Below are 27,812 nucleotides of genomic sequence, written 5' to 3' on the forward strand. Positions count from 1 at the left end.
TAATTGTCCTCATACATGCTCTCATGGCTGTGCGCATCGCACTGCGACCTATTGCTTCCTGTCTGCGGGTGGGCGTCTTTACGGTGTGTGCACCGCTTGGTGGGCTCTCCCCTGGTGTGTGTGCACTTCCCGTGACGCCCTATCTGCAGTTCAGGACCTGACAGCCGCAGTGCGCATGTGCCGACTCTAGCCGTCCTGATTGGCCGTTTCAGGCCATGTGACTAAGTTCATGGGGTTATTAGGTCCTGCAGGGACCTGAGACACACTCCCTTGAGAAAGCGGCCTCTAGGTGCCACGAAACGCACGTCGGGACCCTTCATCCACTGCCCTCCTTGTTTCCACTCATCTGTTGGTAAGCGCTGCATTTCTTGCCATGCACTATTGCACCTTAGATGTTAGATAGACGGGTGTAACTTTATTCCCGATCATCTGGTTCATGCATGCTGCTTCCTTGATGTCCAGGTCTTTGGACCTTTATTTATTTATTTTTCCAGGGACTGAAGTGTATATGTGGGGTGGGGATAGGTGTGGGTGGGGTTCATAACAGTCTGCATTGTTTTCTGGTGTTCTATATATTGTTGTGACATTTTACCTTTTCTATGATATAATACAATGATATATATTTTAGATATAATCAGTTTGCTCTTTTTGTCCTCCTGTTGTTATCTGATACTATTTGGAGCTGATTTTTGATTTGGGTTTGCAGACAGATATTCTCTGCCACCCTGGTCTCTAAGTATGTACATGGGATTTTGGTTGCCATCCCTGGATCACCGTGTCCCTGGGCCATCCTTGGATCACCGTGTCCCTAGGCCATCCTTGGATCACCGTGTCCCTGGGCCATCCTTGGATCACCGCATCCCTGGGCCATCCTTGGATCACCGCATCCCTGGGCCATCCTTGGATCACCGCGTCCCTGGGCCATCCTTGGATCACCGTGTCCCTGGGCCATCCTTGGATCACCGCGTCCCTGGGCCATCCTTGGATCACCGCATCCCTGGGCCATCCTTGGATCACCGTGTCCCTGGGCCATCCTTGGATCACCGCATCCCTGGGCCATCCTTGGATCACCGCGTCCCTGGGCCATCCTTGGATCACCGCATCCCTGGGCCATCCTTGGATCACCGCATCCCTGGGCCATCCTTGGATCACCGAGTCCCTGGGCCATCCTTGGATCACTGCATCCCTGGGCCATCCTTGGATCACCGCATCCCTGGGCCATCCTTGGATCACCGCATCCCTGGGCCATCCTTGGATCACCACGTCCCTGGGCCATCCTTGGATCACCGTGTCCCTTGGCCATCCTTGGATCACCGTGTCCCTGGGCCATCCTTGAATCACCGTGTCCCTGGGCCATCCTTGAATCACCGCGTCCCTGGGCCATCCTTGGATCACCGTGTCCCTGGGCCATCCTTGGATCACCGCTTCCCTGGGCCATCCTTGGATCACCGTGTCCCTGGGCCATCCTTGGATCACCGTGTCCCTGGGCCATCCTTGGATCACCGCGTCCCTGGTCCATCCTTGGATCACCGTGTCCCTGGGCCATCCTTGGATCACAGTGTCCCTGGGCCATCCTTGGATCACCGTGTCCCTGGGCCATCCTTGGATCACTGTGTCCCTGTTCCATCCTTGGATCACCGTGTCCCTGGGCCATCCTTGGATCACCGTGTCCCTGGGCCATCCTTGGATCACCGTGTCCCTGGGCCATCCTTGGATCACCGTGTCCCTGTGCCATCCTTGGATCACCGTGTCCCTGGGCCATCCTTGGATCACCGGGCCATCCTTGGATCACCGGGCCATCCTTGAATCACCGGGCCATCCTTGGATCACCGGGCCATCCTTGGATCACTGTGTCACTGGGACATCCTTGGATCACCGTGTCCTTGGGCCATCCCTGGATCACCGTGTCCCTGTGCCATCCTTGGATCACCGTGTCCCTGGGCCATCCTTGGATCACCGGGCCATCCTTGGATCACCGGGCCATCCTTGGATCACCAGGCCATCCTTGGATCACTGGGCCATCCTTGGATCACCGTGTCACTGGGCCATCCTTGGATCATCGTGTCCCTGGGCCATCCTTGGATCACCGTGTCCCTGGGCCATCCTTGGATCACCGTGTCCCTGGGCCATCCTTGGATCACCAGGCCATCCTTGGATCACCAGGCCATCCTTGGATCACCGGGCCATCCTTGGATCACCGGGCCATCCTTGGATCACTAGGCCATCCTTGGATCACTGTGTCACTGGGCCATCCTTGGATCACTGTGTCAGTGGGCCATTGGGTGTAAGATATGAGATGTTAAGGTGTGATCATGAAGGGTTGCCCCATGTGACCCCTCCTCGGGGCAGGTGCACTGGTCCTCGTACCCGGCTCAAGTCGTTCTCCAGCTCCAGCTGCCGTCGCTCCGTCTCGCTCTGCACGTACTCCCACTGCTGCATCAGTTCTGTTAGCCTGGCCTGAAGAGCGTCCATCCCGTCTCCGGGGGAGGAGAGTATGATCCCCCGTCCGGCCTCGTCCACGGACTCCACGGTGCGGCTGTGAGACAACACATCGTTCCTGAGAACCTGAGGGGACACAGAGGAATGCCACTCGGTTTATGGCACACATCACTGACCACCAGGGGCCTGATACCATACCTGTTATGATCCCTAGTGGCGGAGGATCACAAATAGATCAGCAAGTGATTAAACTAAGGACGAGCTCTAGGGATATGGTAACTGGACTGATCGCAAATCTGAACCTATCCAAAACAACTAGAGGTAGCCGGTGAACGTGCCTAAAAAATTCTTAGACGTCTCGAGCCAGCCTGAGGAACTAGCTACCCCTAAAGAGAAAGAAAGACCTCGCTTGCCTCCAGAGAAATAATCCCCAAAGATATAGAAGCCCCCAACAAATATTAACGGTGAAGTAAGAAGAAGGCACATACATAGGGATGAAATCAGATTCAGCAAAAGAGGCCCACTAGTACTAGAAAGCAGAAAATAGAGCAGGGGTCTATGCGATCAATAAAAAACCCTTACAAAATATCCATCCTGAGATTTCAAGAACCCACACACCAACTAACGGTGTGTGGGGAGAAACTCAGCCCACTAGAGCAACCAGCAAGCGAGGGAATTACATTTTAGCAAGCTGGAACAGAAAACATGATAAACACTGCTGATCAAAAAATGAGCAAACAAAACTTAGCTTATCCTGGATGGACTGGGAGCAAGGTAGTCAGAAGGAATCTGAGTAGCACTGATTACATCGACAGCCGGCCACAAGTGGAAGTAAAACAGAGCTATATAGGAACCTCCCAGAGGATAACGAACCAGCTGATAGCCAGAGACCAGCAGGATAACAAACAAAGCCACCAGGGGGAGCCCAAAGCAAAAGTCACACAATACCACCAGTGACCACAAGAGGGAGCCCGAAAACAGAGTTCACAACAGTACCTCCCCCCTTAAGGAGGGGTCACCGAACCCTCATGAAAACCCCCAGGGCGATCAGGATGAGCCACATGGAAGGCACGAACCAAATCGGCCGCATGAACATCAGAGGCGACAACCCAAGAATTATCCTCCTGACCATAGCCCTTCCACTTGACCAAATACTGGAGCCTCCGTCTAGAAACACGAGAATCCAAGATCTTCTCCACCACGTATTCCAATTCTCCCTCAACCAGCACCGGGGCAGGAGGCTCAACCGGAGGAACCACAGGTACCACATACCTCCGCAACAACGAGCGATGGAACACATTATGAATAGCAAATGATGCCGGGAGGTCCAGACGGAATGACACAGGGCCAGTGACTTCCAGAATCTTATAAGGACCGATAAACCGAGGCTTGAACTTAGGAGAGGAGACCTTCATAGGAACGAAGCGAGAAGACAACCACACCAAGTCCCCAACGCGAAGTCGGGGACCCACACAGCGACGGCGGTTGACAAAGAGCTGAGCCTTCTCTTGTGACAACTTCAAATTGTCCACCACATGATTCCAAATCTGATGCAACCTATCCACCACAACATCCACTCCAGGACAGTCAGAAGGCTCCACCTGACCCAAGGAAAAACGAGGATGAAACCCCGAATTACAAAAAAAAGGAGAAACCAAAGTAGCAGAACTAGCCCGATTATTAAGGGCAAACTCGGCCAACGGTAAAAAAGTAACCCAGTCGTCCTGGTCAGCAGAAACAAAACATCTTAAATAAGTCTCCAAGGTCTGATTAGTTCGCTCGGTTTGGCCATTCGTCTGAGGATGGAAGGCCGACGAAAAAGACAATTCAATGCCCAACTTAGCACAAAAGGTCCGCCAAAATCTAGACACAAACTGGGATCCTCTCTCAGAAACAATGTTCTCAGGAATCCCGTGCAAACGAACCACATTTTGAAAAAACAGTGGAACCAACTCGGAGGAGGAAGGCAACTTAGGCAAGGGCACCAAATGGACCATCTTAGAAAAACGATCACACACCACCCAGATGACAGACATTCTCTGAGAGACAGGGAGATCTGAAATAAAATCCATGGAAATGTGCGTCCAAGGCCTCTTCGGGACAGGCAAAGGTAACAGCAAACCACTGGCACGAGAACAGCAAGGCTTCGCCCGAGCACAAATTCCACAAGACTGCACAAAGGAACGCACATCCCACGACAAGGAAGGCCACCAAAAAGACCTGGCCACCAAGTCTCTGGTACCAAATATTCCAGGATGGCCCGCCAACACCGAAGAATGAACCTCGGAGATGACTCTGTTGGTCCATCTATCCGGGACAAACAGTCTCTCCGGTGGACAGCGGTCAGGTCTATCCGCCTGAAACTCTTGCAGCACACGTCGCAAATCTGGGGAGATGGCAGACAAAATCACCCCTTCTCTAAGGATACCAGCCGGCTCTGAATCTCCAGGAGAGTCAGGCACAAAACTCCTAGAAAGAGCATCAGCTTTCACATTCTTCGAACCCGGCAGGTACGAGACCATAAAATCAAAACGAGAGAAAAACAACGACCAACGAGCCTGTCTGGGATTCAGCCGCTTGGCCGACTCGAGATAAATCAAATTCTTGTGGTCAGTCAAGACCACCACACGATGTTTAGCTCCCTCGAGCCAATGTCGCCACTCCTCAAATGCCCACTTCATAGCCAACAGCTCCCGATTACCGACATCATAATTCCGCTCGGCAGGCGAAAACTTTCTTGAAAAGAAAGCACATGGCTTCATCACAGAGCCATCGGGGCTTCTCTGCGACAAAATAGCCCCCGCTCCAATCTCGGAAGCATCAACCTCCACCTGGAAGGGAAGTGAGACATCTGGCTGACATAAGACCGGAGCCGAAGAAAACCGACACTTCAGCTCCCGAAAGGCCTCCACAGCCGCAGAAGACCAATTAGTCACATCAGAACCCTTCTTGGTCAAATCCGTCAAAGGCTTAACAACGCCAGAAAAATTAGCTATGAAGCGACGGTAAAAATTAGCAAAACCCAAGAACTTCTGAAGACTCTTAACAGATGTAGGCTGCGTCCAGTCATGAATAGCCTGAACCTTGACTGGGTCCATCTCAATAGTAGAAGGAGAAAAAATGAAACCCAAAAAAGAAATCTTCTGGACTCCAAAAAGACATTTTGAGCCCTTCACAAATAAAGCATTGTCACGTAGGACCTGAAAGACCATCCTGACCTGCTTAACATGAGACTCCCAATCATCCGAAAAAACAGAATATCATCCAGATACACAATCATAAACTTATCCAGATATTCACGGAAGATGTCATGCATAAAGGACTGAAAGACTGAAGGAGCATTAGAAAGTCCAAAAGGCATCACCAAGTACTCAAAATGGCCTTCAGGCGTATTAAATGCAGTTTTCCATTCATCACCCTGTTTTATACGCACAAGGTTATACGCACCACGAAGATCTATCTTGGTGAACCAACTAGACCCCCTAATGCGAGCAAACAAATCAGTCAACAATGGCAAAGGATACTGAAATTTGACCGTGATTTTATTCAAAAGGCGATAATCAATACAGGGTCTCAGGGAACCATCCTTTTTAGCCACAAAAAAGAATCCTGGACCAAGAGGGGATGAGGACAGGCGAATATGTCCCTCCTCTAAAGACTCCTTTATATAACTCCGCATGGCAGCATGCTCCGGCACAGATAAATTGAAAAGTCGTCCCTTAGGAAACTTACTACCAGGAATCAAATTTATAGCACAATCACAGTCCCTATGAGGAGGTAGAGAATTGAGTTTGGGCTCCTCAAATACATCCTGGTAGTCTGACAAAAACTTAGGGACTTCAGAAGGAGTGGACGAAGCAATTGACACCACAGGAGCGTCACCATGAATTCCCTGACAACCCCAACTTGACACCGACATAGCTTTCCAATCCAGGACTGGATTATGAGTCTGCAACCATGGTAGACCCAACACGACGACATCATGCAAATTATGCAGAACAAGAAAGCGAATCACCTCCTGATGAACAGGAGTCATGCACATGGTCACTTGTGTCCAGTACTGAGGTCTATTCGTAGCCAATGGTGTAGAATCAATTCCCCTTAGTGGAATAGGGAATTTTAAAGGCTCCAAATCAAAACCACAGCGCCTGGCAAATGACCAATCCATCAGACTCAGGGCAGCACCTGAATCTACAAAGGCATTAACCGGGTAAGATGACAGGGAACAAATCAGGGTAACAGACAAAATGAACTTAGGCTGTAAAGTACCAATGGTGACAGATTTATCAACCTTTTTTTTGCGCTTAGAGCATGCTGAGATAACATGAGCTGAGTCACCACAGTAAAAGCACAACCCATTTTGCCGTCTATAACTTTGCCGTTCACTTCTGGTCAGAACTCTGTCACATTGCATAGATTCAGGTGTCTGTTCAGAAGACACCGCCAAATGGTGCACAGGTTTGCGCTCCCGCAAACGCCGATCAATCTGAATGGCCAGAGTCATTGACTCATTCAGACCTGCAGGCGTAGGGAACCCCACCATGACATTCTTAATGGCTTCAGAAAGACCTTCTCTGAAATTTGCAGCCAGGGCACACTCATTCCACTGAGTAAGCACCGACCATTTCCGAAATTTCTGGCAGTACACCTCTGCTTCATCTTGCCCCTGCGAGAGGGCCAATAACGTTTTTTCAGCCTGGTTCTCAAGATTAGGTTCCTCATAGAGCAATCCAAGGGCTAGAAAAAACGCATCTACACTAAGCAATGCAGGATCCCCTGGCGCCAATGCGAAGGCCCAATCTTGGGGGTCACCACGCAAAAAGGAAATGATAATCTTAACTTGCTGAACGGCATCACCAGAGGAACAAGGTTTCAAAGAAAGAAACAACTTACAATTGTTCCTAAAATTCAGGAACCTAGATCTATCTCCAGAAAACAACTCCGGAATAGGTATTCTAGGCTCTGACATAGGACTGTGAACAACAAAATCCTGAATACTTTGAACCCTAGCAGCAAGATGATCCAGACTGGAAGCCAAGCTCTGGACATCCATGTCAGCAGCTGAACTCAGAGCCACACCAAGATTAAGAGGAGGAGAGAAGCTAGCACAGCAGCTAGACACACGGCAACAACAACAACAAAAAAATTTCTCAAGGCTTCTTTTCTCCTGCTTCTGCCATGCAATTAACACTTTAGGGCCGGCTGTACTGTTATGATCCCTAGTGGTGGAGGATCACAAATAGATCAGCAAGTGATTAAACTAAGGACGAGCTCTAGGGAGATGGTAACTGGACTGATCGCAAATCTGAACCTATCCAAAACAACTAGAGGTAGCCGGTGAACGTGCCTAAAAAATTCTTAGACGTCTCGAGCCAGCCTGAGGAACTAGCTACCCCTAAAGAGAAAGAAAGACCTCGCTTGCCTCCAGAGAAATAATCCCCAAAGATATAGAAGCCCCCAACAAATATTAACGGTGAAGTAAGAAGAAGGCACATACATAGGGATGAAATCAGATTCAGCAAAAGAGGCCCACTAGCAGAAAATAGAGCAGGGGTCTATGCGATCAATAAAAAACCCTTACAAAATATCCATCCTGAGATTTCAAGAACCCACACACCAACTAACGGTGTGTGGGGAGAAACTCAGCCCACTAGAGCAACCAGCAAGCGAGGGAATTACATTTTAGCAAGCTGGAACAGAAAACATGATAAACACTGCTGATCAAAAAATGAGCAAACAAAACTTAGCTTATCCTGGATGGACTGGGAGCAAGGTAGTCAGAAGGAATCTGAGTAGCACTGATTACATCGACATCCGGCCACAAGTGGAAGTAAAACAGAGCTATATAGGAACCTCCCAGAGGATAACGAACCAGCTGATAGCCAGAGACCAGCAGGATAACAAACAAAGCCACCAGGGGGAGCCCAAAGCAAAAGTCACACCATACCACCAGTGACCACAAGAGGGAGCCCGAAAACAGAGTTCACAACACATACCACTGACCACCAGGGGCCTGATACCACACCACCGCCCACCAGGGGCCTGATACCACACCACCGACCACCAGGGGCCAGATACCACACCACCGCCCACTAGGGGCCTGATACCGCACCACTGACCACCAGGGGCCTGATACTGCACCACTGACCACCAGGGGCCTGATACCGCACCACCGCCCACCAGGGGCCTGATACCGCACCACCGCCCACCAGGGGCCTGATACCCCACCACCGCCCACCAGGGGCCTGATACCGCACCACCAGGGGCCTGATACCACACCACTGACCACCAGGGGCCTGATACCACACCACTGACCACCAGGGGCCTGATACCGCACCACCGCCCACCAGGGGCCTGATACCGCACCACTGACCACCAGGGGCCTGATACCGCATCACTGACCACCAGGGGCCTGATACCACACCACTGACCACCAGGGGCCTGATACCACACCACTGACCACCAGGGGCCTGATACCACACCACTGACCACCAGGGGCCTGATACCACACCACCGACCACCAGGGGACTGTACCACACCACCGACCACCAGGGGCCTGATACCACACCACCGACCACCAGGGGCATGATACCACACCACTGACCACCAGGGGCTCATCCTGCACCTCTGACCACCAGGGGCAAATACCGCACCACTGACCACAATGGGCCTGATACCACACAACTGAATACCAGGAGCTCATCCTGCACCACTGAACCCCAGGGGACAGATACCGCACCACTGATTACCAGGGTTCATACTGCACCACTGAACCCCAGGGGACAGATACTGCACCACTGATTACCAGGGTTCATCCTGCACCACTGACCACCAGGGGACAGATACCACACCACTAAATACCAGGGCTCATCCTGCACCACTGACCACCAGGGGCTCATCCTGCACTACTGACCCCCAGGTGACAGATACCACACCACTGACTACCAGGGCTCATCCTGCATCACTGAACCCCAGGGGACAGATACCGCACCACTGACTACCAGGGGCTCATCCTCCATCACTGACCTCCAGGGGCTCATCCTGCACTACTGACCCTCAGGTGACAGATACCACACCACTGACTACCAGGGCTCATCCTGCATCACTGACCTCCAGGGGCTCATCCTGCACTACTGACCCTCAGGTGACAGATACCACACCACTGACTACCAAGGCTCATCCTGCATCACTGAACCCCAGGGGACAGATACCGCACCACTGACTACCAGGGGCTCATCCTCCATCACTGACCTCCAGGGGCTCATCCTGCACCACTGATCCCCAGGGGCTGATCCTGCACTACTGAATCTCAGGGGCTCATCCTGCACCACTAATCCCCAGGGGCTCATCCTGCACCACTAATCCCCAGGAGCTCTGTATACACAGGATTTCTCTTTGGTGCATGATGGCGGGGCATATACATCATTTGCATCAGGCCTTCAGATGGCCCTGGTATATGAGAGGTGGGCATTACAGCAGGAGTTGCCCGGGCAGTGCCCTCATTATGTGCTCTCCTCGTCCGGCGGGCAGGTGCACTCACCTTGTGCTTTGCCAGCTCAATCTCACAGGTCTGTAGGTCGGAGCTGGGGAGGCGAGGACCCTGCAGCTGCCGGGCCGTGTGCGACAACCAGTTCACCAGCTCCTCCAACTGGTTCTGGAACTGGCCCAAACCCATCAGAGCATCTTCCAACTGGTGCTGCAGGGAGATACACAGCATGAGGGCAGAGACGGGGTGGAGGGGCGGAAGGGGCAAATATGAGGGCGGACGGGCAGATACAGAGGCGGACCAGGAGATATAGGGGCGGATGGGCAGATACAGAGGCGGACCAGGAGATATAGGGGCGGACAGGCAGATACAGGGTGGGACGGACAGCTACAGGGGAGGACAGGTAGATACAGACAGTTTTAGTCGACAACCCCCAGAGCCCTTCCTCACAACTACCCAGCCCTCCACCTCCAAAACCAACTTCTTCATCATAACAGCATTACAGAAGATCGACTCTCCACGCTACTCTCAAGATAGCATCTTACCACCTGTGCACTTGACGCGATCCCTTCCCACTTCATCCCAAACCTCACCAGTCTTCATCCCAACCCTAACCCATCTCTTCAACCTATCACTAACAACTGGTGTTTTCCCCTCAAGCTTTAAACATGCCTCAATCACACCTATCCTCAAAAAACCTTGACTCATCCTCTGCATCAAGCCATCGCCCTATATCACTTCTCCCCTATGCCTCCAAACTACTGGAACAACACGTCTACCTTGAACTGTCCTCCCACCTCTCTTCTTGCTCCTTCTTTGACCGCTTACAATCTGGCTTCCGGTCACACTACTCCACTGAAACTGCCCTAACTAAGGTCACCAATGACCTATTAACCGCCAAGAGCAAGTGACACTACTCTGTCCTCCTCCTCCTGGACCTGTCGGCTGCCTTTGACACAGTGGACCATTCCCTATTATTACAGACCCTCTCATCCCTTGGCATCACAGACTTGGCCCTATCCTGGATCTCGTCATACCTAACAGAGCGGACATTCAGCGTCTCCCACTCACACACCAACTCCTCACCTCGCCCCCTATCTGTCGGAGTCCCACAAGGTTCAGTCCTAGGGCCCCTGCTCTTCTCCATTTACACCTTTGGCCTGGGACAGCTCATAGAATCTCATGGCTTTCAGTATCACCTCTATGCTGATGACACACAGATCTACATCTCTGGACCAGATATCACCTCCCTACTAACCAGAATCCCTCAATGTCTGTCCACTATTTCATCCTTCTTCTCTGCTAGATTTCTAAAACTTAACATGGACAAATCAGAATTCATCATCTTTCCCCCATCTCACGCGACCCCCCCCCCCCAACGAACCTATCCATTACAGTAAATGGCTGCCCACTCTCCCCAGTCCCACAAGCTCGCTGCCTCGGGGTAATCCTTGACACTGATCTCTCCTTCAAACCACATATCCAAGCCCTTTCCACTTCCTGCCGACTTCAACTCAAAAATATTTCCCGGATCCGTACATTCCTAAACCAAGAATCTGCAAAAACCCTAGTCTATGCCCTCATCATCTCCCGCCTCAACTACTGCAACCTCCTGCTCTGTGGCCTCCCCTCTAACACTCTCGCACCCCTCCAATCTATTCTAAACTCAGCTGCCCGACTAGTCCACCTGTCAGCCCGCTATTCCCCGGCCTCTCCCTTCTGTCAGTCCCTACACTGGCTCCCCATTACCCAGAGACTCCAGTACAAAAGCCTAACCATGACATACAAAGCCATCCACAACCTGTCTCCTCCATACATCTGTGACCTCGTCTCCCGGTACTTTCCTGCACGCAACCTCCGATCCTCACAAGATCTCCTTCTCTAATCCCCTCTTATCTCCTCTTCCCACAATCGCATACAAGATTTCTCTCGCGTATCACCCCTACTCTGGAACCCTCTACCACAACACATCAGACTCTCGCCTACTATCGAAACCTTCAAAAAGAGCCTGAAGACCCACCTCTTCCGACAAGCCTACAACCTGCAGTAACCACCGATCAACCAAACCGCTGCACGACCAGCTCTATCCTCACCTACTGTATCCTCACCCATCCCTTGTAGATTGTGAGCCCTCGCGGGCAGGGTCCTCTCTCATCCTGTACCAGTTGTGACTTGTATTGTTCAAGATTATTGTACTTGTTTTTATTATGCATACCCCTCCTCACATGTAAAGCGCCATGGAATAAGTGGCGCTATAATAATAATAATAATACAGGGGAGGACTGGCAGATACAGGTGAGGACAGGTAGACACAGGGGAGGACAAGCAGATATAGGGGAGGACAAGCAGATATAGGGGAGGACAAGCAGACACAGGGGAGGACAGGCAGATACAGGGGAGGACAGGCAGACACAGGGGAGGACAAGCAGACACGGGATGACAAGCAGACACAGGATGACAAGCAGACACAGGGGAGGACAAGCAGACACAGGGGAGGACAGGCAGACACAGGGGAGGACAGGCAGACACAGGGGAGGACAAGCAGATACAGGGAGGACAGGCAGACACAGGGGAGGACAGGCAGATACAGGGGAGGACAGGCAGATACAAGGGAGGACAGGCAGATACAGGGGAGGACAGGTAGATACAGGGGAGGACAGGCAGACACAGGGGAGGACAGGCAGACACAGGGGAGGACAGGCAGACACAGGGGAGGACAGGCAGACACAGGGGAGGACAGGCAGACACAGGGGAGGACAGGCAGACACAGAAGTGAACCAGGAGATACAAGAGAGGACAGGCAGGCATAGGGGAGGACAGGCAGACATAGGGGAAGACAGGTAGATACAGGGGAGGACAGGCAGACACGGGGAAGACAGGCAGACACGGGAAAGACAGGCAGACACTAGGAAGACAGGCAGACACAGGGAAGGACAGGCAGACACAGGGAAGGACAGGCAGACACAGGGGAGGACAGGCAGACACAGGGGAGGACAGGCAGACACAGGGGAGGACAGGCAGACACGGGAGGACAGGCAGACACAGGGGAGGACAGGCAGATACAGGAGAGGACAAGTAGATACAAGGGAGGACAGACAAATACAGAGGTGAACCAGGAGATATAGGGGAGGACATGCAGATACAGGAGAGGACAGGCAGACACAGGGGAGGACAGGCAGATACAGGGGAGAACAGGCAGATTCAGGGGCGGACAGGCAGATACAAGGGAGGGCAGGCAGATACAGGGGAGGACAGGCAGATACAGGGGCAAACAGGCAGATATAGAGGAGGACAGGCAGATACAGGGGAGGACAAGCAGACACGGGATGACAAACAGACACAGGGGATGACAAGCAGATACAGGGAGGACTGGCAGACACATGGGAGGACAGGCAAACACAGCGGAGGACAGGCAGACACAGGGGAGGGCAGGCAGACACAGGGGAGGGCAGGCAGACACAGGGGAGGACAGGCAGACACAAGGGAGGACAGGTGTTGTGTATCCACTTTTTGGGCTCCCCTGGTGGTTGCTGGTGGTACTGGTGACTTGTTTGCACTTTGCTGCTTCTGTTCACCTGCTTCCATCAGTGTTTGGGAGTTTCCTATTTAGCCTTGCTCTCCAGTCATTTCCTTGCCGGTCATCATTGTAACCAGAGCCTTCGGTTGCATGTTCCTGCTACTAGTCTGCTGATCAGCTAAGTGGACTTTGTCCTTTTGTTTTGTACCTTTTGTCCAGTTTGCAGTTTTTGTAATTCTCTGTAGCTGGAAGCTCTTGCGGGCTGAAATTGCCACTCCTGTGTCATGAGTTGACACAGGAGTCTTAAAGTAATTTCAGGATGGTTTTTGAAAGGGTTTTCAGTTGACCGTGAAGTCCTCTTTTGTATCCTTCTGCTATCTAGTAAGTGGACCTCTCTTTGCTAAATCTACTTTCATACTGTGTATGTCTTTTCCTCTTAACTCACCGTTATTACATGTGGGGGGCTGCTATCATCTTTTGGGGTATTTCCCTAGAGGTAAGCCAGGTCTGTTTCTTCCTCTACCAGGCGTAGTTAGTCCTCCGGCTGGCGCGTGGCATCTAGGAAGCCGTAGGTATGCTCCCTGGCTACTGTTAGTTGTGTGGTAGATTTAGCTCACGGTCAACTCGAGTTTCCATCACCCGAGAGCTCGTTCGTTATTTATATGTTTCTTACGTTCCCTTGCCATTGGGAACCATGACAGTATGACCGGCCCGTGTTAAACTTATTGGCAGAAGAAAGGAGAGAAAAAAGAAGTCTGTAAATTTTTTTATTTTTTTTTTTCGTTTCCCCTATGCTTGCTCCATAGTTGGATCAGTTGTATTTCAGCTCTAATTACTGCCTTTGCCTTTCTCTCCTTATAATCCTTGAATGGCTCTGAGCTCACCTGTTTAAAGATGGATCCTCAGAGTTTGGCTGCAGGTTTAAATAATCTTGCTACGAAGGTTCAAAATTTACAAGATTTTGTTAGGCATACTCCTAATTCTGAACCTAAAATCCCTACACCAGAGGTGTTTTCCGGAGATAGATCTCGGTTTCTGAATTTCAAATATAATTGTAAATTATTCCTTTCTCTCAGACCTCACTCCTCAGGAGATCCTGTCCAGCAGGTTAAGATTGTAATTTCTTTGCTGCGAGGTGACCCTCAAAATTGGGCATTTTCATTGGCACCAGGGGATCCTGCGTTGCTCAATGTGGATGCGTTTTTCCTGGCTTTAGGGTTGCTTTATGAGGAACCTAATTTGGAGATTCAAGCTGAAAAAGCTTTGATAGCCCTATCTCAAGGGCAAGATGAAGCTGAGATATACTGCCAAAAATTTCGTAAATGGTCTGTGCTTACTCAGTGGATTGAGTGCGCCTTAGCGGCAAATTTCAGAGAGGGCCTTTCTGATGCCGTTAAAGATGTTATGGTCAGGTTCCCTGCGCCTACAGGTCTGAATGAGTCCATGACAATGGCAATTCAGATTGATCGGCGTTTGCGGGAGCGCAAACCCGTGCACCATTTGGCGGTATCTTCTGAAGAGACGCCAGAGAAAATGCAATGTGACAGAATTATGTCCAGAAGCGAGCGGCAGAATTATAGGCGTAAAAATGGGTTATGCTTCTATTGTGGTGATTCTGCTCATGTTATATCGGCATGCTCTAAACGTACTAGGAAGGTTGACAAGTCTATTTCAATTGGCACTTTACAGTCCAAATTTATTTTGTCTGTAACCTTGATTTGTTCATTATCAGTTATTACCGTGGATGCCTATGTGGACTCTGGCGCCGCTCTGAGTCTTATGGACTGGTCCTTTGCCAGGCGCTGTGGGTTTGATTTAGAGCCTCTGGAAGTCCCTATACCTCTGAAGGGTATTGATTCTACACCTTTGGCTTGTAATAAACCACAGTTCTGGACGCAAGTGACTATGCGTATGACTCCAGACCATCAGGAGGTGATTCGCTTCCTTGTGTTGTACAATTTACATGATGTTTTGGTGCTTGGATTACCATGGTTACAGTCTCATAACCCAGTCCTGGACTGGAAAGCTATGTCTGTGGTAAGCTGGGGATGTCGGGGAGCTCATAGGGACACTCCTTTGGTGTCCATTTCGTCATCTATTCCATCTGAGATTCCGGCATTTTTGTCTGATTATCGTGATATTTTTGAAGAGCCTAAAATTGGTTCACTCCCTCCTCACAGGGATTGTGATTGCGCCATAGATCTGATTCCTGGCAGTAAATTTCCAAAGGGTCGTTTGTTTAACCTATCTGTACCTGAACATGCTGCTATGCACGAGTATATTAAGGAGTCCCTGGAAAAGGGACATATTCGTCCTTCTTCATCACCTTTAGGAGCCGGTTTTTTCTTTGTCTCTAAAAAGGATGGTTCTCTGAGGCCTTGTATTGATTATCGACTCCTGAATAAAATTACAGTCAAATATCAGTATCCGTTGCCTTTGCTGACTGATTTGTTTGCTCGCATAAGGGGGGCTAAGTGGTTCTCTAAGATTGATCTTCGTGGGGCGTATAATTTGGTGCGAATTAAGCAGGGGGATGAGTGGAAAACCGCATTTAATACGCCTGAGGGCCATTTTGAGTATTTGGTAATGCCTTTCGGCCTTTCTAATGCACCTTCTGTCTTTCAGTCCTTAATGCATGATATTTTCCGTGAATATTTGGATAAATTTATGATTGTGTACTTGGATGATATTTTGATTTTTTCTGATGACTGGGAGTCTCATGTTCAGCAGGTCAGGAGGGTTTTTCAGGTTTTGCGGGAGAATTCTTTGTGTGTAAAGGGTTCAAAGTGTGTTTTTGGGGTTCAAAAAATTTCCTTTTTGGGGTACATTTTTTCCCCTTCTTCTATTGAGATGGACCCTGTCAAGGTTCGGGCTATTTACGACTGGACGCAGCCTACTTCTCTGAAGAGTCTTCAGAAATTCTTGGGCTTTGCTAATTTTTATCGTCGATTTATAGCTGGTTTTTCTGGCGTTGCTAAACCTCTGACTGATTTGACTAAAAGGGTGCTGATGTTGCCAATTGGTCCCCTGCTGCTGTGGAGGCCTTTCGGGAGCTTAAGCGCCGCTTTTTGTCTGCCCCTGTGTTGCGCCAGCCTGATGTTTCTCTTCCCTTTCAGGTTGAGGTCGATGCTTCCGAGATTGGAGCGGGGGCGGTTTTGTCGCAGAGAAGTTCCGACTGCTCAGTGATGAGACCTTGTGAGTTCTTTTCGCGAAAATTTTAGGCCGCCGAGCGAAACTATGATGTTGGTAATCGGGAGCTTTTGGCCATGAAGTGGGCATTTGAGGAGTGGCGTCATTGGCTTGAGGGTGCCAGACATCAGGTGGTAGTTTTGACTGATCACAAGAATTTAATTTATTTGGAGTCTGCCAGGCGCCTGAATCCTAGACAGGCACGTTGGTCGTTGTTCTTTTCCCGGTTTAATTTTGTGGTCTCGTACTTACCGGGTTCTAGGAATGTGAAGGCAGATGCTCTTTCTAGGAGTTTTGAGCCTGACTCTCCTGGGAATTTTGAACCTGCTGGTGTCCTTAAGGATGGGGTGGTTTTGTCTGCTGTCTCTCCAGATCTGCGACGTGCTTTGCAAGAATTTCAGGCGGATAGACCTGATCGTTGTCCGTCTGGTAGACTGTTTGTTCCTGACGATTGGACCACTAGAGTCATCTCGGAGGTTCATTCTTCTGCTCTGGCAGGTCATCCGGGAATTTTTGCCACCAGAGATTTGGTGGCTAGATCCTTCTAGTGGCCTTCCCTGTCTCGAGATGTGTGTGTTTTTGTGCAGTCTTGCGATGTGTGTGCTCGGGCCAAGCCTTGTTGTTCTAGGGCTAGTGGGTTGTAGTTGCCCTTGCCTATTCCTAAGAGGCCTTGGACGCACATCTCTATGGACTTTATTTCTGATCTCCCTGTTTCTCAGAAGATGTCTGTCATCTGGGTGGTGTGTGACCGTTTTTCTAAAATGGTTCATTTGGTGCCATTGCCTAAGTTGCCTTCCTCATCTGAGTTGGTCCCTCTGTTTTTTCAAAATGTGGTTCGCTTGCATGGTATTCCGGAAAACATCGTTTCTGACAGGGGTACCCAGTTCGTGTCTAGATTTTGGCGGGCAGTCTGTGCCAGGTTGGGCATTGATTTGTCCTTTTCGTCTGCATTCCATCCTCAGACCAATGGCCAGACGGAGCGAACTAATCAAACTTTGGAGACTTATTTGAGGTGTTTTGTGTCTGCGGATCAGGATGATTGGGTTGCCTTTCTGCCGTTGGCGGAGTTTGCTCTTAATAATCGGGCTAGTTCTGCCACTTTGGTTTCTCCTTTCTTTTGCAATTCAGGGTTTCATCCGCGTTTTTCATCTGGTCAGGTTGAATCTTCGGATTGTCCTGGAGTGGATGCGGTGGTGGATCGGTTGCATCGGATTTGGGGACAAGTGGTGGATAATTTGGAATTGTCCCAGGAGAGGACTCAGCAGTTTGCTAACCGTCGTCGTCGTGTTGGTCCCCACCTTCGCGTTGGGGACTTGGTGTGGTTGTCTTCCCGTTTTGTCCCTATGAGGGTTTCTTCTCCCAAATTTAAGCCTCGGTTCATCGGTCCTTATAGGATTTTGGAGATTCTTAACCCTGTTTCCTTTCGTTTGGACCTCCCGGCATCTTTCGCTATCCATAATGTGTTCCATCGGTCGTTGTTGCGGAGATATGAGGTACCGGTGGTTCCTTCTACTGAACCTCCTGCTCCGGTGCTGGTGGAGGGTGAATTGGAGTACGTCGTAGAGAAGATCTTGGACTCCCGTATTTCCAGACAGAGACTTCAATATCTGGTTAAATGGAAAGGCTATGGTCAGGAAGATAATTCTTGGGTAACTGCCTCTGATGTTCATGCCTCGGATTTGGTTCGTGCCTTTCATAGGGCTCATCCAGATCGCCCTGGCGGTTCTTGTGAGGGTTCGGTGCCCCCTCCTTAAGGGGAGGGTACTGTTGTGTATCCGCTTTTTGGGCTCCCCTGGTGGTTGCTGGTGGTACTGGTGACTTGTTTGCACTTTGCTGCTTCTGTTCACCTGCTTCCATCAGTGTTTGGGAGTTTCCTATTTAGCCTTGCTCTCCAGTCATTTCCTTGCCGGTCATCATTGTAACCAGAGCCTTCGGTTGCATGTTCCTGCTACTAGTCTGCTGATCAGCTAAGTGGACTTTGTCCTTTTGTTTTGTACCTTTTGTCCAGTTTGCAGTTTTTGTAATTCTCTGTAGCTGGAAGCTCTTGCGGGCTGAAATTGCCACTCCTGTGTCATGAGTTGACACAGGAGTCTTAAAGTAATTTCAGGATGGTTTTTGAAAGGGTTTTCAGTTGACCGTGAAGTCCTCTTTTGTATCCTTCTGCTATCTAGTAAGTGGACCTCTCTTTGCTAAATCTACTTTCATACTGTGTATGTCTTTTCCTCTTAACTCACCGTTATTACATGTGGGGGGCTGCTATCATCTTTTGGGGTATTTCCCTAGAGGTAAGCCAGGTCTGTTTCTTCCTCTACCAGGCGTAATTAGTCCTCCGGCTGGCGCGTGGCATCTAGGAAGCCGTAGGTATGCTCCCTGGCTACTGTTAGTTGTGTGGTAGATTTAGCTCACGGTCAACTCGAGTTTCCATCACCCGAGAGCTCGTTCGTTATTTATATGTTTCTTACGTTCCCTTGCCATTGGGAACCATGACAGACAGGCAGACACGGGAGAGGACATGCAGACACGGGAGAGGACAGGCAGACACGGGAGAGGACAGGCATACACGGGGGAGGACAAGCAGACACGGGGGAGGAGAGGACAGGCAGACACGGAGGAGGACAGGCAGATACGGGGGAAGACAGGCAGATACGGGGGAGGACAGGCAGATACGGGGGAGGACAGGCAGATTTATAGGGGAAGACAGGAAGACAAACGGAAGGACAGGCAGACACAGGGGAAGACAGGAAGACACAGGGGAAGACAAGCAGACACAGGGGAGGACAGGCAGACACAGGGGAGGACAGGCAGACACAGGGGAGGACAGGCAGACACAAGGGAGGACAGGCAGACATGGCAGAGGACATGCAGACACGGGAGAGGACAGGCAGACACGGGAGAGGACAGGCATACACGGGGGAGGACAGGCAGACACGGGGGAGGAGAGGACAGGCAGACACGGAGGAGGACAGGCAGATACGGGGGAGGACAGGCAGATACGGGGGAGGACAGGCAGATACGGGGGAGGACAGGCAGATTTATAGGGGAAGACAGGAAGACAAAAGGAAGGACAGGCAGACACGGGAAGACAGGAAGACACAGGGGAGGACAGGCAGACACAGGGGAGGACAGGCAGACACAGGGGAGGACAGGCAGACACGGGAGGACAGGCAGACACAGGGGAGGACAGGCAGACACAGGGGAGGACAGGCAGACGCAGGGGAGGACAGGCAGACGCAGGGGAGGACAGGCAGACGCAGGGGAGGACAGGCAGACGCAGGGGAGGACAGGCAGACGCAGGGGAGGACAGGCAGATGCAGGGGAGAACAGGCAGACACAGGGAAGGACAGGCAGATACAAGTGAGGGCCTGCAAATACAGGGGCAAACATGGTATAAGGTTACAGAGGCAGACAGGCAGATACAGGGATGGACAGGCAGATAAAGGGGCAAACATGCTATAAGCTTACAGGGGCAGACCAGCAGATACAGGGGCCCTCCGCCAGCCTTATGCATCATTCGTGACACAGCTCATGGAACACAGCCAGAGTTTGATACAACGGGAGGGGAACAGGACCTCAGGCCTCAGCCATGCCTGCACTGACAGGATGTAGTGTTATAGTGCCATCATTTTGTTGGGGGTACTTGTGACTGTAAGACCCGTACATAGACTGCCCCGTACAGTCCTCACCTGCCGGTTCACCGTCTCGTCCTCCAGCCGGTCCCAACGCTCTCTGAGGTCGCACAGCGCGGAGTCCCCCGACCGGCCCAGTTCCTGGTGCCCGATGCTCTCTAGCTCCACCCGGTGTTGATAGAGTTCTCTCTTAAAGTCCTGATCCAGAAAGAAGCCGCACAGTAGTTACAGGACACATCCCCCCACAGCTGGGTCTGTCCTCCAGGATGCCGACGGGTGACATCTGTACACATGTCACACGGCCAAGTCATGGCTGACGTTTTCTCAGCACACAATGGATATGATACAGTGGATATAAAAGTCTACACACCCCTGATAAAAATCCCAGGTTTTTGCCATGTAGAATAAATCTTTTCAGATTGAAAGGAGAAATAAAGCCTTATAATAATGTGGTTGCTGCACATCCTTACACTAATCCTTTGTTGCAGGCCCCTGTGAGTTTCTGGCAGCGTTCAGTGTTTTTGGGTCGGGGACGATCACTCTGAACATCTTGGACTCCTCTTGTGTGCCGGCTCTTCCTGTCAGATTGCGGGGACATCTCCTGTGTACAGCGCCCTCTTCAGGTCACCACAGATTGCGGGGGCATCTCCTGTGTACAGCGCCCTCTTCAGGTCACCACAGGTTGCGGGGACATCTCCTGTGTACAGCGCCCTCTTCAGATCACCACAGATTGCGGGGCATCTCCTGTGTACAGCGCCCTCTTCAGATCACCACAGATTGCGGGGACATCTCCTGTGTACAGCGCCCTCTTCAGGTCACCACAGATTGCGGGGGCATCTCCTGTGTACAGCGCCCTCTTCAGATCACCACAGATTGCGGGGCATCTCCTGTGTACAGCGCCCTCTTCAGGTCACCACAGATTGCGGGGACATCTCCTGTGTGCAGCGTCCTCTTCAGGTCACCACAGATTGCGGGGACATCTCCTGTGTACAGCGCCCTCTTCAGATCACCACAGATTGCGGGGCATCTCCTGTGTACAGCGCCCTCTTCAGGTCACCACAGATTGCGGGGACATCTCCTGTGTGCAGCGTCCTCTTCAGGTCACCACAGATTGCGGGGGCATCTCCTGTGTACAGCGCCCTCTTCAGGTCACCACAGATTGTGGGGACATCTCCTGTGTACAGCGTCCTCTTCAGGTCACCACAGATTGCGGGACATCTCCTGTGTACAGCGTCCTCTTCAGGTCACCACAGGTTGCGGGGACATCTCCTGTGTACAGCATCCTCTTCAGATCACCACAGATTGCAGGACATCTCCTGTGTACAGCGCCCTCTTCAGGTCACCACAGATTGCAGGACATCTCCTGTGTACAGCGCCCTCTTCAAGTCACCACAGATTGCAGGACATCTCCTGTGTACAGCGCCCTCTTCAGGTCACCACAGATTGCGGGGACATCTCCTGTGTACAGCGCCCTCTTCAGGTCCCCACAGATTGCGGGGGCATCTCCTGTGTACAGCGTCCTCTTCAGGTGACCACAGATTGCGGGGACATCTCCTGTGTACAGCGCCCTCTTCAGATCACCACAGATTATGGGGACATCTCCTGTGTACAGCGCCCTCTTCAGGTCACCACAGATTGCGGGGACATCTCCTGTGCACAGCGTCCTCTTCAGGTCACCACAGATTGTGGGGGCATCTTCTGTGTAAAGCGCCCTCTTCAGGTCACCACAGATTGCGGGGACATCTCCTGTGTACAGCGCCCTCTTCAGGTCACCACAGATTGCGGGGACATCTCCTGTGTACAGCGCCCTCTTCAGGTCACCACAGATTGCGGGGACATCTCCTGTGTACAGCGCCCTCTTCAGGTCACCACAGATTGCGGGGACATCTCCTGTGTACAGCGCCCTCTTCAGGTCACCACAGATTGCGGGGCATCTCCTGTGTACAGCGCCCTCTTCAGGTCACCACAGATTGCGGGGACATCTCCTGTGTACAGCGCCCTCTTCAGGTCACCACAGATTGCGGGGACATCTCCTGTGTACAGCGCCCTCTTCAGGTCACCACAGATTGCGGGGACATCTCCTGTGTACGGCGCCCTCTTCAGGTCACCACAGATTGCGGGGACATCTCCTGTGTACGGCGCCCTCTTCAGGTCACCACAGATTGCGGGGACATCTCCTGTGTACGGCGTCCTCTTCAGGTCACCACAGATTGCGGGGACATCTCCTGTGTACGGCGTCCTCTTCAGGTCACCACAGATTGCGGGGACATCTCCTGTGTACAGCGCCCTCTTCAGGTCACCACAGATTGCGGGGACATCTCCTGTGTACAGCGTCCTCTTCAGGTCACCACAGATGGCGGGGACATCTCCTGTGTACAGCGTCCTCTTCAGGTCACCACAGATTGCGGGGACATCTCCTGTGTACAGCGCCCTCTTCAGGTCACCACAGATTGCGGGGGCATCTCCTGTGTACAGCGCCCTCTTCAGGTCACCACAGATTGCGGGGACATCTCCTGTGTACAGCGCCCTCTTCAGGTCACCACAGATTGCGGGGACATCTCCTGTGTACAGCGCCCTCTTCAGGTCACCACAGATTGCGGGGACATCTCCTGTGTACAGTGTCCTCTTCAGGTCACCACAGATTGCGGGGGCATCTCCTGTGTACAGCGTCCTCTTCAGGTCACCACAGATTGCGGGGACATCTCCTGTGTACAGCGCCCTCTTCAGGTCACCACAGATTGCGGGGACTTCTCCTGTGTACAGCGCCCTCTTCAGGTCACCACAGATTGCGGGGGCATCTCCTGTGTACAGCGTCCTCTTCAGGTCACCACAGATTGCGGGGGCATCTCCTGTGTACAGCGTCCTCTTCAGGTCACCACAGATTGCGGGGACATCTCCTGTGTACAGCGCCCTCTTCAGGTCACCACAGATTGCGGGGACATCTCCTGTGTACAGCGCCCTCTTCAGGTCACCACAGATTGCGGGGACATCTCCTGTGTACAGCGCCCTCTTCAGGTCACCACAGATTGCGGGGACATCTCCTGTGTACAGCCCCCTCTTCAGGTCACCACAGATTGCGGGACATCTCCTGTGTACAGCGCCCTCTTCAGGTCACCACAGATTGTGGGGACATCTCCTGTGTACAGCGTCCTCTTCAGGTCACCACAGATTGTGGGGACATCTCCTGTGTACAGCGTCCTCTTCAGGTCACCACAGATTGCGGGGGCATCTCCTGTGTACAGCGTCCTCTTCAGGTCACCACAGATTGCGGGGACATCTCCTGTGTACAGCGCCCTCTTCAGGTCACCACAGATTGCGGGGACATCTCCTGTGTACAGCGTCCTCTTCAGGTCACCACACATAGCTCCTTGAATCAGGTCTGGATTCAGCCGTTGTTTTGGAGATTTGGAGGTCTCTTAGGGTCGTTGTCACTGAGAGGTGAAATTCCTCATTTTCAGCTTTTCAGCAGAGGCCAAAGGTCCTGATGTGAAATAATCTAATATTTGATCTGTCCATAATCCGCCCCCTTGGCTAAAGCCCCAGAGCACAATGCTTCCCCCACTATGCCACACTGTGGGGATGGGAGTCTTCTGGTGATGACCAATGTCGGCTCTACACCTTCTGGGATTATGGCCTCTGTGGGGAAACGGGTGGGTCGGCGGGTGCCCCGGTCTGCTACCCGGAACCACATGGACCAGGGATCATCCCGTCTAATGCACGCTATCCATTCAACGTGGGCATAACGCTACTCAGACAACACAGGGTGAGGGGAAAACTTGTGGCAATGCTTTAGGGTATGTTTCCACGTTCAGGAAACGCTGCGTTTTTGACGCTGCGTTAAGCCGCAGCGTCAAAAATGCAGCGTCCAGATATTACAGCATAGTGGAGGGGATTTCATGAAATCCCGTCTCCACTATGCAGTACAAGACGCATGCGGCAGACCCACGAAAACGCACATGCGGCGCGTCTTTTAAGAACGCAGCATGTCCTTACATTGCTGAAACAACGCATGTGACCTGCCAGTGACCTCAGGTGCAGATTTGGTCAGGATTTTACCTGCATAAAATCCTGACCAAATCCGGAGGCAATCCTGAACGTGGACACATACCCTAAAACAGGCAGATAACACATAGAACAGTCCCAGCACAGTACCCAAGATGGTGCACATTATAGAGTTTCCAAAGCCAGTTGACAGGAGAGTCACCACCTGGCTTTCTCCAAATGTATCCATGGTTCAGCGATGGTCACTGGAGCAGATCTGTATCAACGTTTATCTAACAGAGGATAAAGTATGGACATATAAAACAATTTTCAACACTGGAGTTCCTGCTCTCGCCCTGACATTTTCTGCAGTCGTACCCACAACGGCCACAGCAGCAGAGGATCACAGTTGTCCATCCGCTGGAATCTGGGTGCCTGGGACCCCTTCAGCGAAGTCCAGAGAGCCTGTGTTGTAGTCCTTTTTTTAAGTCCAAGTGATCTTTAGCCTGGGGCAACGGACCTCTCCCATCTAGGGGGTCTGGTAGTGCCCCCTCTGTCTGTACATCTGCACTGGTCAGCGATCCCGGCAGTTCTGGGGGAAAACAGCTTTCTCTCTCTGCTGTGGACCCAGCCCCTCACATTAACCATTGCTGTCCCTAACTAAATACAGCCCTTTAAAGGAGAATGTAGTATAATACATTGCAAGATATAAGGCACACATATAACCATACAGGTACTTCACTTAGGTACATGGGAACTGCATAGGGAGGTCACACGTCAGAAGGAGAGGAGGGCACAACTGAGGGGACCTGCCACCCCTTTACAGTGCCATGATGAATTGGCTGCAGTTCTGTCTCTTGTCTGTTGGGTGTTTCGCAGAATGTCTGGCTGTGTCGCTCTATCTCCTTGTCTCTCTGCCTCCAAGTCTCTTTATACCTGAGGCATGTAAACTATTGTTAGATTTACCCAGTGTCCTTCAGTCCAGCGTCAGGATAAGGGCTTGTTTCCGTTTGCGAGAAACACGTCCATGACTCGCATGTGGAAACCAAGCTCTGGTGCCGGCACTCCAGAGCGGAGCGTGCGGCTCCATGTGTTGCTATGCGGCCGCACGCTCCGCTCCCAAGTGCCGGCACCACAGCTTGGTTTCCACATGGGAGACACGGAAGTGTTTCTCGCAAATGGAAACAAGCCCTAAGGGAAACAATGATGATGAGATCAAGTAGCACTACCTAACCATTCAATCTATTTACACAGTTTTTCCCTCTCTGCTTTCGAAGTCAACAAACTGGCTCCATAATACAATGCATAATTAGCATATCAGCAAACATCAATAGTCATCAAGGATAAGCATACACTGTGTTATATGGACTATCAGCTTACAAGTCACTATTACAGGCTTACCCAAACAAAAATCTATTTTTTTGACCCACCAGAAATAAACACTTAAATCCAAAAGCCAACATATTGATAAAAAGTCAATTCTTCTTGGTTTGCAAAACATAGTCGTCTGGGTAATTAAGATATAATCTGGTTTCTTCACAGCCATAGAACATGGCCAGCCTGGAGGTTTATATGTAAGAAAAGGCTCCGTCTCTGGGACACTTTCTCTGGGGTTGATCAGAATCGCTGGAAATGACAGTGGCCGAGCATTTAGTTACTAGGTAACATGGGGGAAACATGATTTGCTGATTCTCAGCACAACCCCATTCCTGATTATAGGAATGCAACCGCATTATTGTAGCTTGTTTTCCACCTAAAGAAATTTCCAGGGGAAGAAATCCTGCAATGTTTCTTGGTCGGATTTGTTTACATGAAAAAAATGTGTACATCAGGGGCGTGTAGACTTTTTATATCCACTGTTTCTGACAAACTGACCGAGATTGAGGTCGGTGCGACGTAGAGAAGCTCCTGTTCTCAACTGTGTCCAACACGGGCGACTCGGACACCCAAGAACGGAGGTCTATAAAATAGTAACACTGATATGTAAGTTCAGCCTCACCATGTAGTGACCTGCAGTGAGATCAGGACTTCTACTCCAGTCACCTCCGGAGCTGTACTCACTATTCTGCTGTTACATCATGTCTTATCCTCCTGTCAACTCTAGAGCAGCGCCCACTATTCTGCTGTTGTATCGTGTCTTGTCTTTCAGTCACCTCCAGAGCTGCACTCACTATTCTGCTGTTACATCCTGTCTTATCCTCCAGAGTTGCACTCACTATTCTTCTGTTATATAATGTGTTATCCTCCAGTCACCTCCAGAGCTGCAGTCACTATTCTGCTGTTACATCATGTCTTATCCTCCTGTCAACTCTAGAGCAGCGCCCACTATTCTGCTGTTGTATCGTGTCTTATCCTCCAGTCACCTCCAGAGCTGCACTCACTATTCTGCTGTTACATCGTGTCTTATCTTTCAGTCACCTCCAGAGCTGCACTCACTATTCTGCTGTTACATCAGGTTTCTTCCTCCAGTCACCTCCAGAGCTGAGCTCATGACACTTGGAGCCTTCAGGGCAGCTGTGATGAGTGGGGTTGTGAGTTTTGCAGATCCCAGGGGTCCCAGGATCACTGCCTGCTCCCCTCCCCGCTGTGGACAGATAATGAAGCAGGTGATCTGATGGAGCGCGGACATGGAGGGTGCACAGAGGATTAGCAGGCAGCGGTCAGTGCTGGCCCATGGGCAGCCGAGGTGGTACAAGCGGGGGGCATCAGTCTACACCACACACAGGACATGATAAAACAATACTCGTTGTCATTATCTGCCACAGTCCGGGATCGGTCCACGATCGGGAGCAGATTCAGATCTGTGGGGAAATTGCCCACATTGTGGACGACGCTCAGGAGGCGACATCTCCCGAGTCATGGATCCCCGTATTCACGTGTGGTCCGTACAGAACACTGCGAGGATCATCAGAGATCCAGGGGGATTTCTGATCAGACGCCCCCTAACCTCAGCCGAGGGAGGGGAGACCCCTCATAACAGGTTATCCAGGGAATGTCAGGTCTGGAGACCCACCCCCCCACTGTCTCTCTCCCAATCCCATTGTTTCAGTATTTTCCCTTTTTTTTGTGTCTTGTTTTGTCTCTTTTAGGGATTTCCTCTTGTGTTAACCCTGGAAGCGCCGAGCTTCTTACTGGACGTTCAGTCTAAAATGAAACAACGTCCCCATAATCTCAAGAACAGAAAGAAGCTGGGAAAGCTGGGTGCTCTAGTACCAGTGGCCTGGTAAAACCAGTGATGTGGGAGCGTCTGTGGGGTGCGCTAGTGATAGGTGGGTGGACAAGTGAGTAGGACACGGAGCCCCACTTTACGGTTGTATCTGAGGCAAGTGTCGTGTTTGTGACACAGTCGGCAGAATTATAACTACAGCTCTGAGTGTCACTGGACCGTTGTCCATACGTGTTCTACTACACCTCATTCATGTACGGGCCAATATAAAGCTCACCTTAAGTTCAGACAGCTGACGCCTCACCATGTCCAGGTCTCCCCCCACCAAGAACTCTTCGGAGAGCCGGGCTTCAGCGCTGAGCAGCCAGTCCTGCAGCCTCTGCGGAGAGAGAGACATGAGTTCTCAGT

At 51.2% G+C, this 27,812-nt stretch overlaps 1 protein-coding gene across 4 annotated transcripts in view; it reads right to left on the minus strand.

Annotated features, from left to right (window-relative positions):
* LOC143783170 (microtubule-actin cross-linking factor 1, isoforms 6/7-like) overlaps nucleotides 1–27,812 on the minus strand; it is a 347,588-nt gene that overhangs the window by 93,854 nt on the left and 225,922 nt on the right. For all 4 annotated transcript variants that reach the window (XM_077271554.1, XM_077271553.1, XM_077271555.1 and 1 more), the window contains 4 exons: nucleotides 27,682–27,783; nucleotides 20,315–20,455; nucleotides 9,980–10,135; nucleotides 2,368–2,565 (listed from right to left, as the gene is read on the minus strand). In XM_077271554.1, the coding sequence (XP_077127669.1) occupies nucleotides 2,368–2,565; nucleotides 9,980–10,135; nucleotides 20,315–20,455; nucleotides 27,682–27,783 (597 nt within the window). The remainder of the gene's footprint in view (nucleotides 1–2,367; nucleotides 2,566–9,979; nucleotides 10,136–20,314; nucleotides 20,456–27,681; nucleotides 27,784–27,812) is intronic.

Source organism: Ranitomeya variabilis, chromosome 6, assembly GCF_051348905.1.
Source record: "Ranitomeya variabilis isolate aRanVar5 chromosome 6, aRanVar5.hap1, whole genome shotgun sequence".
Taxonomy (NCBI): Eukaryota; Metazoa; Chordata; class Amphibia; order Anura; family Dendrobatidae; genus Ranitomeya; species Ranitomeya variabilis.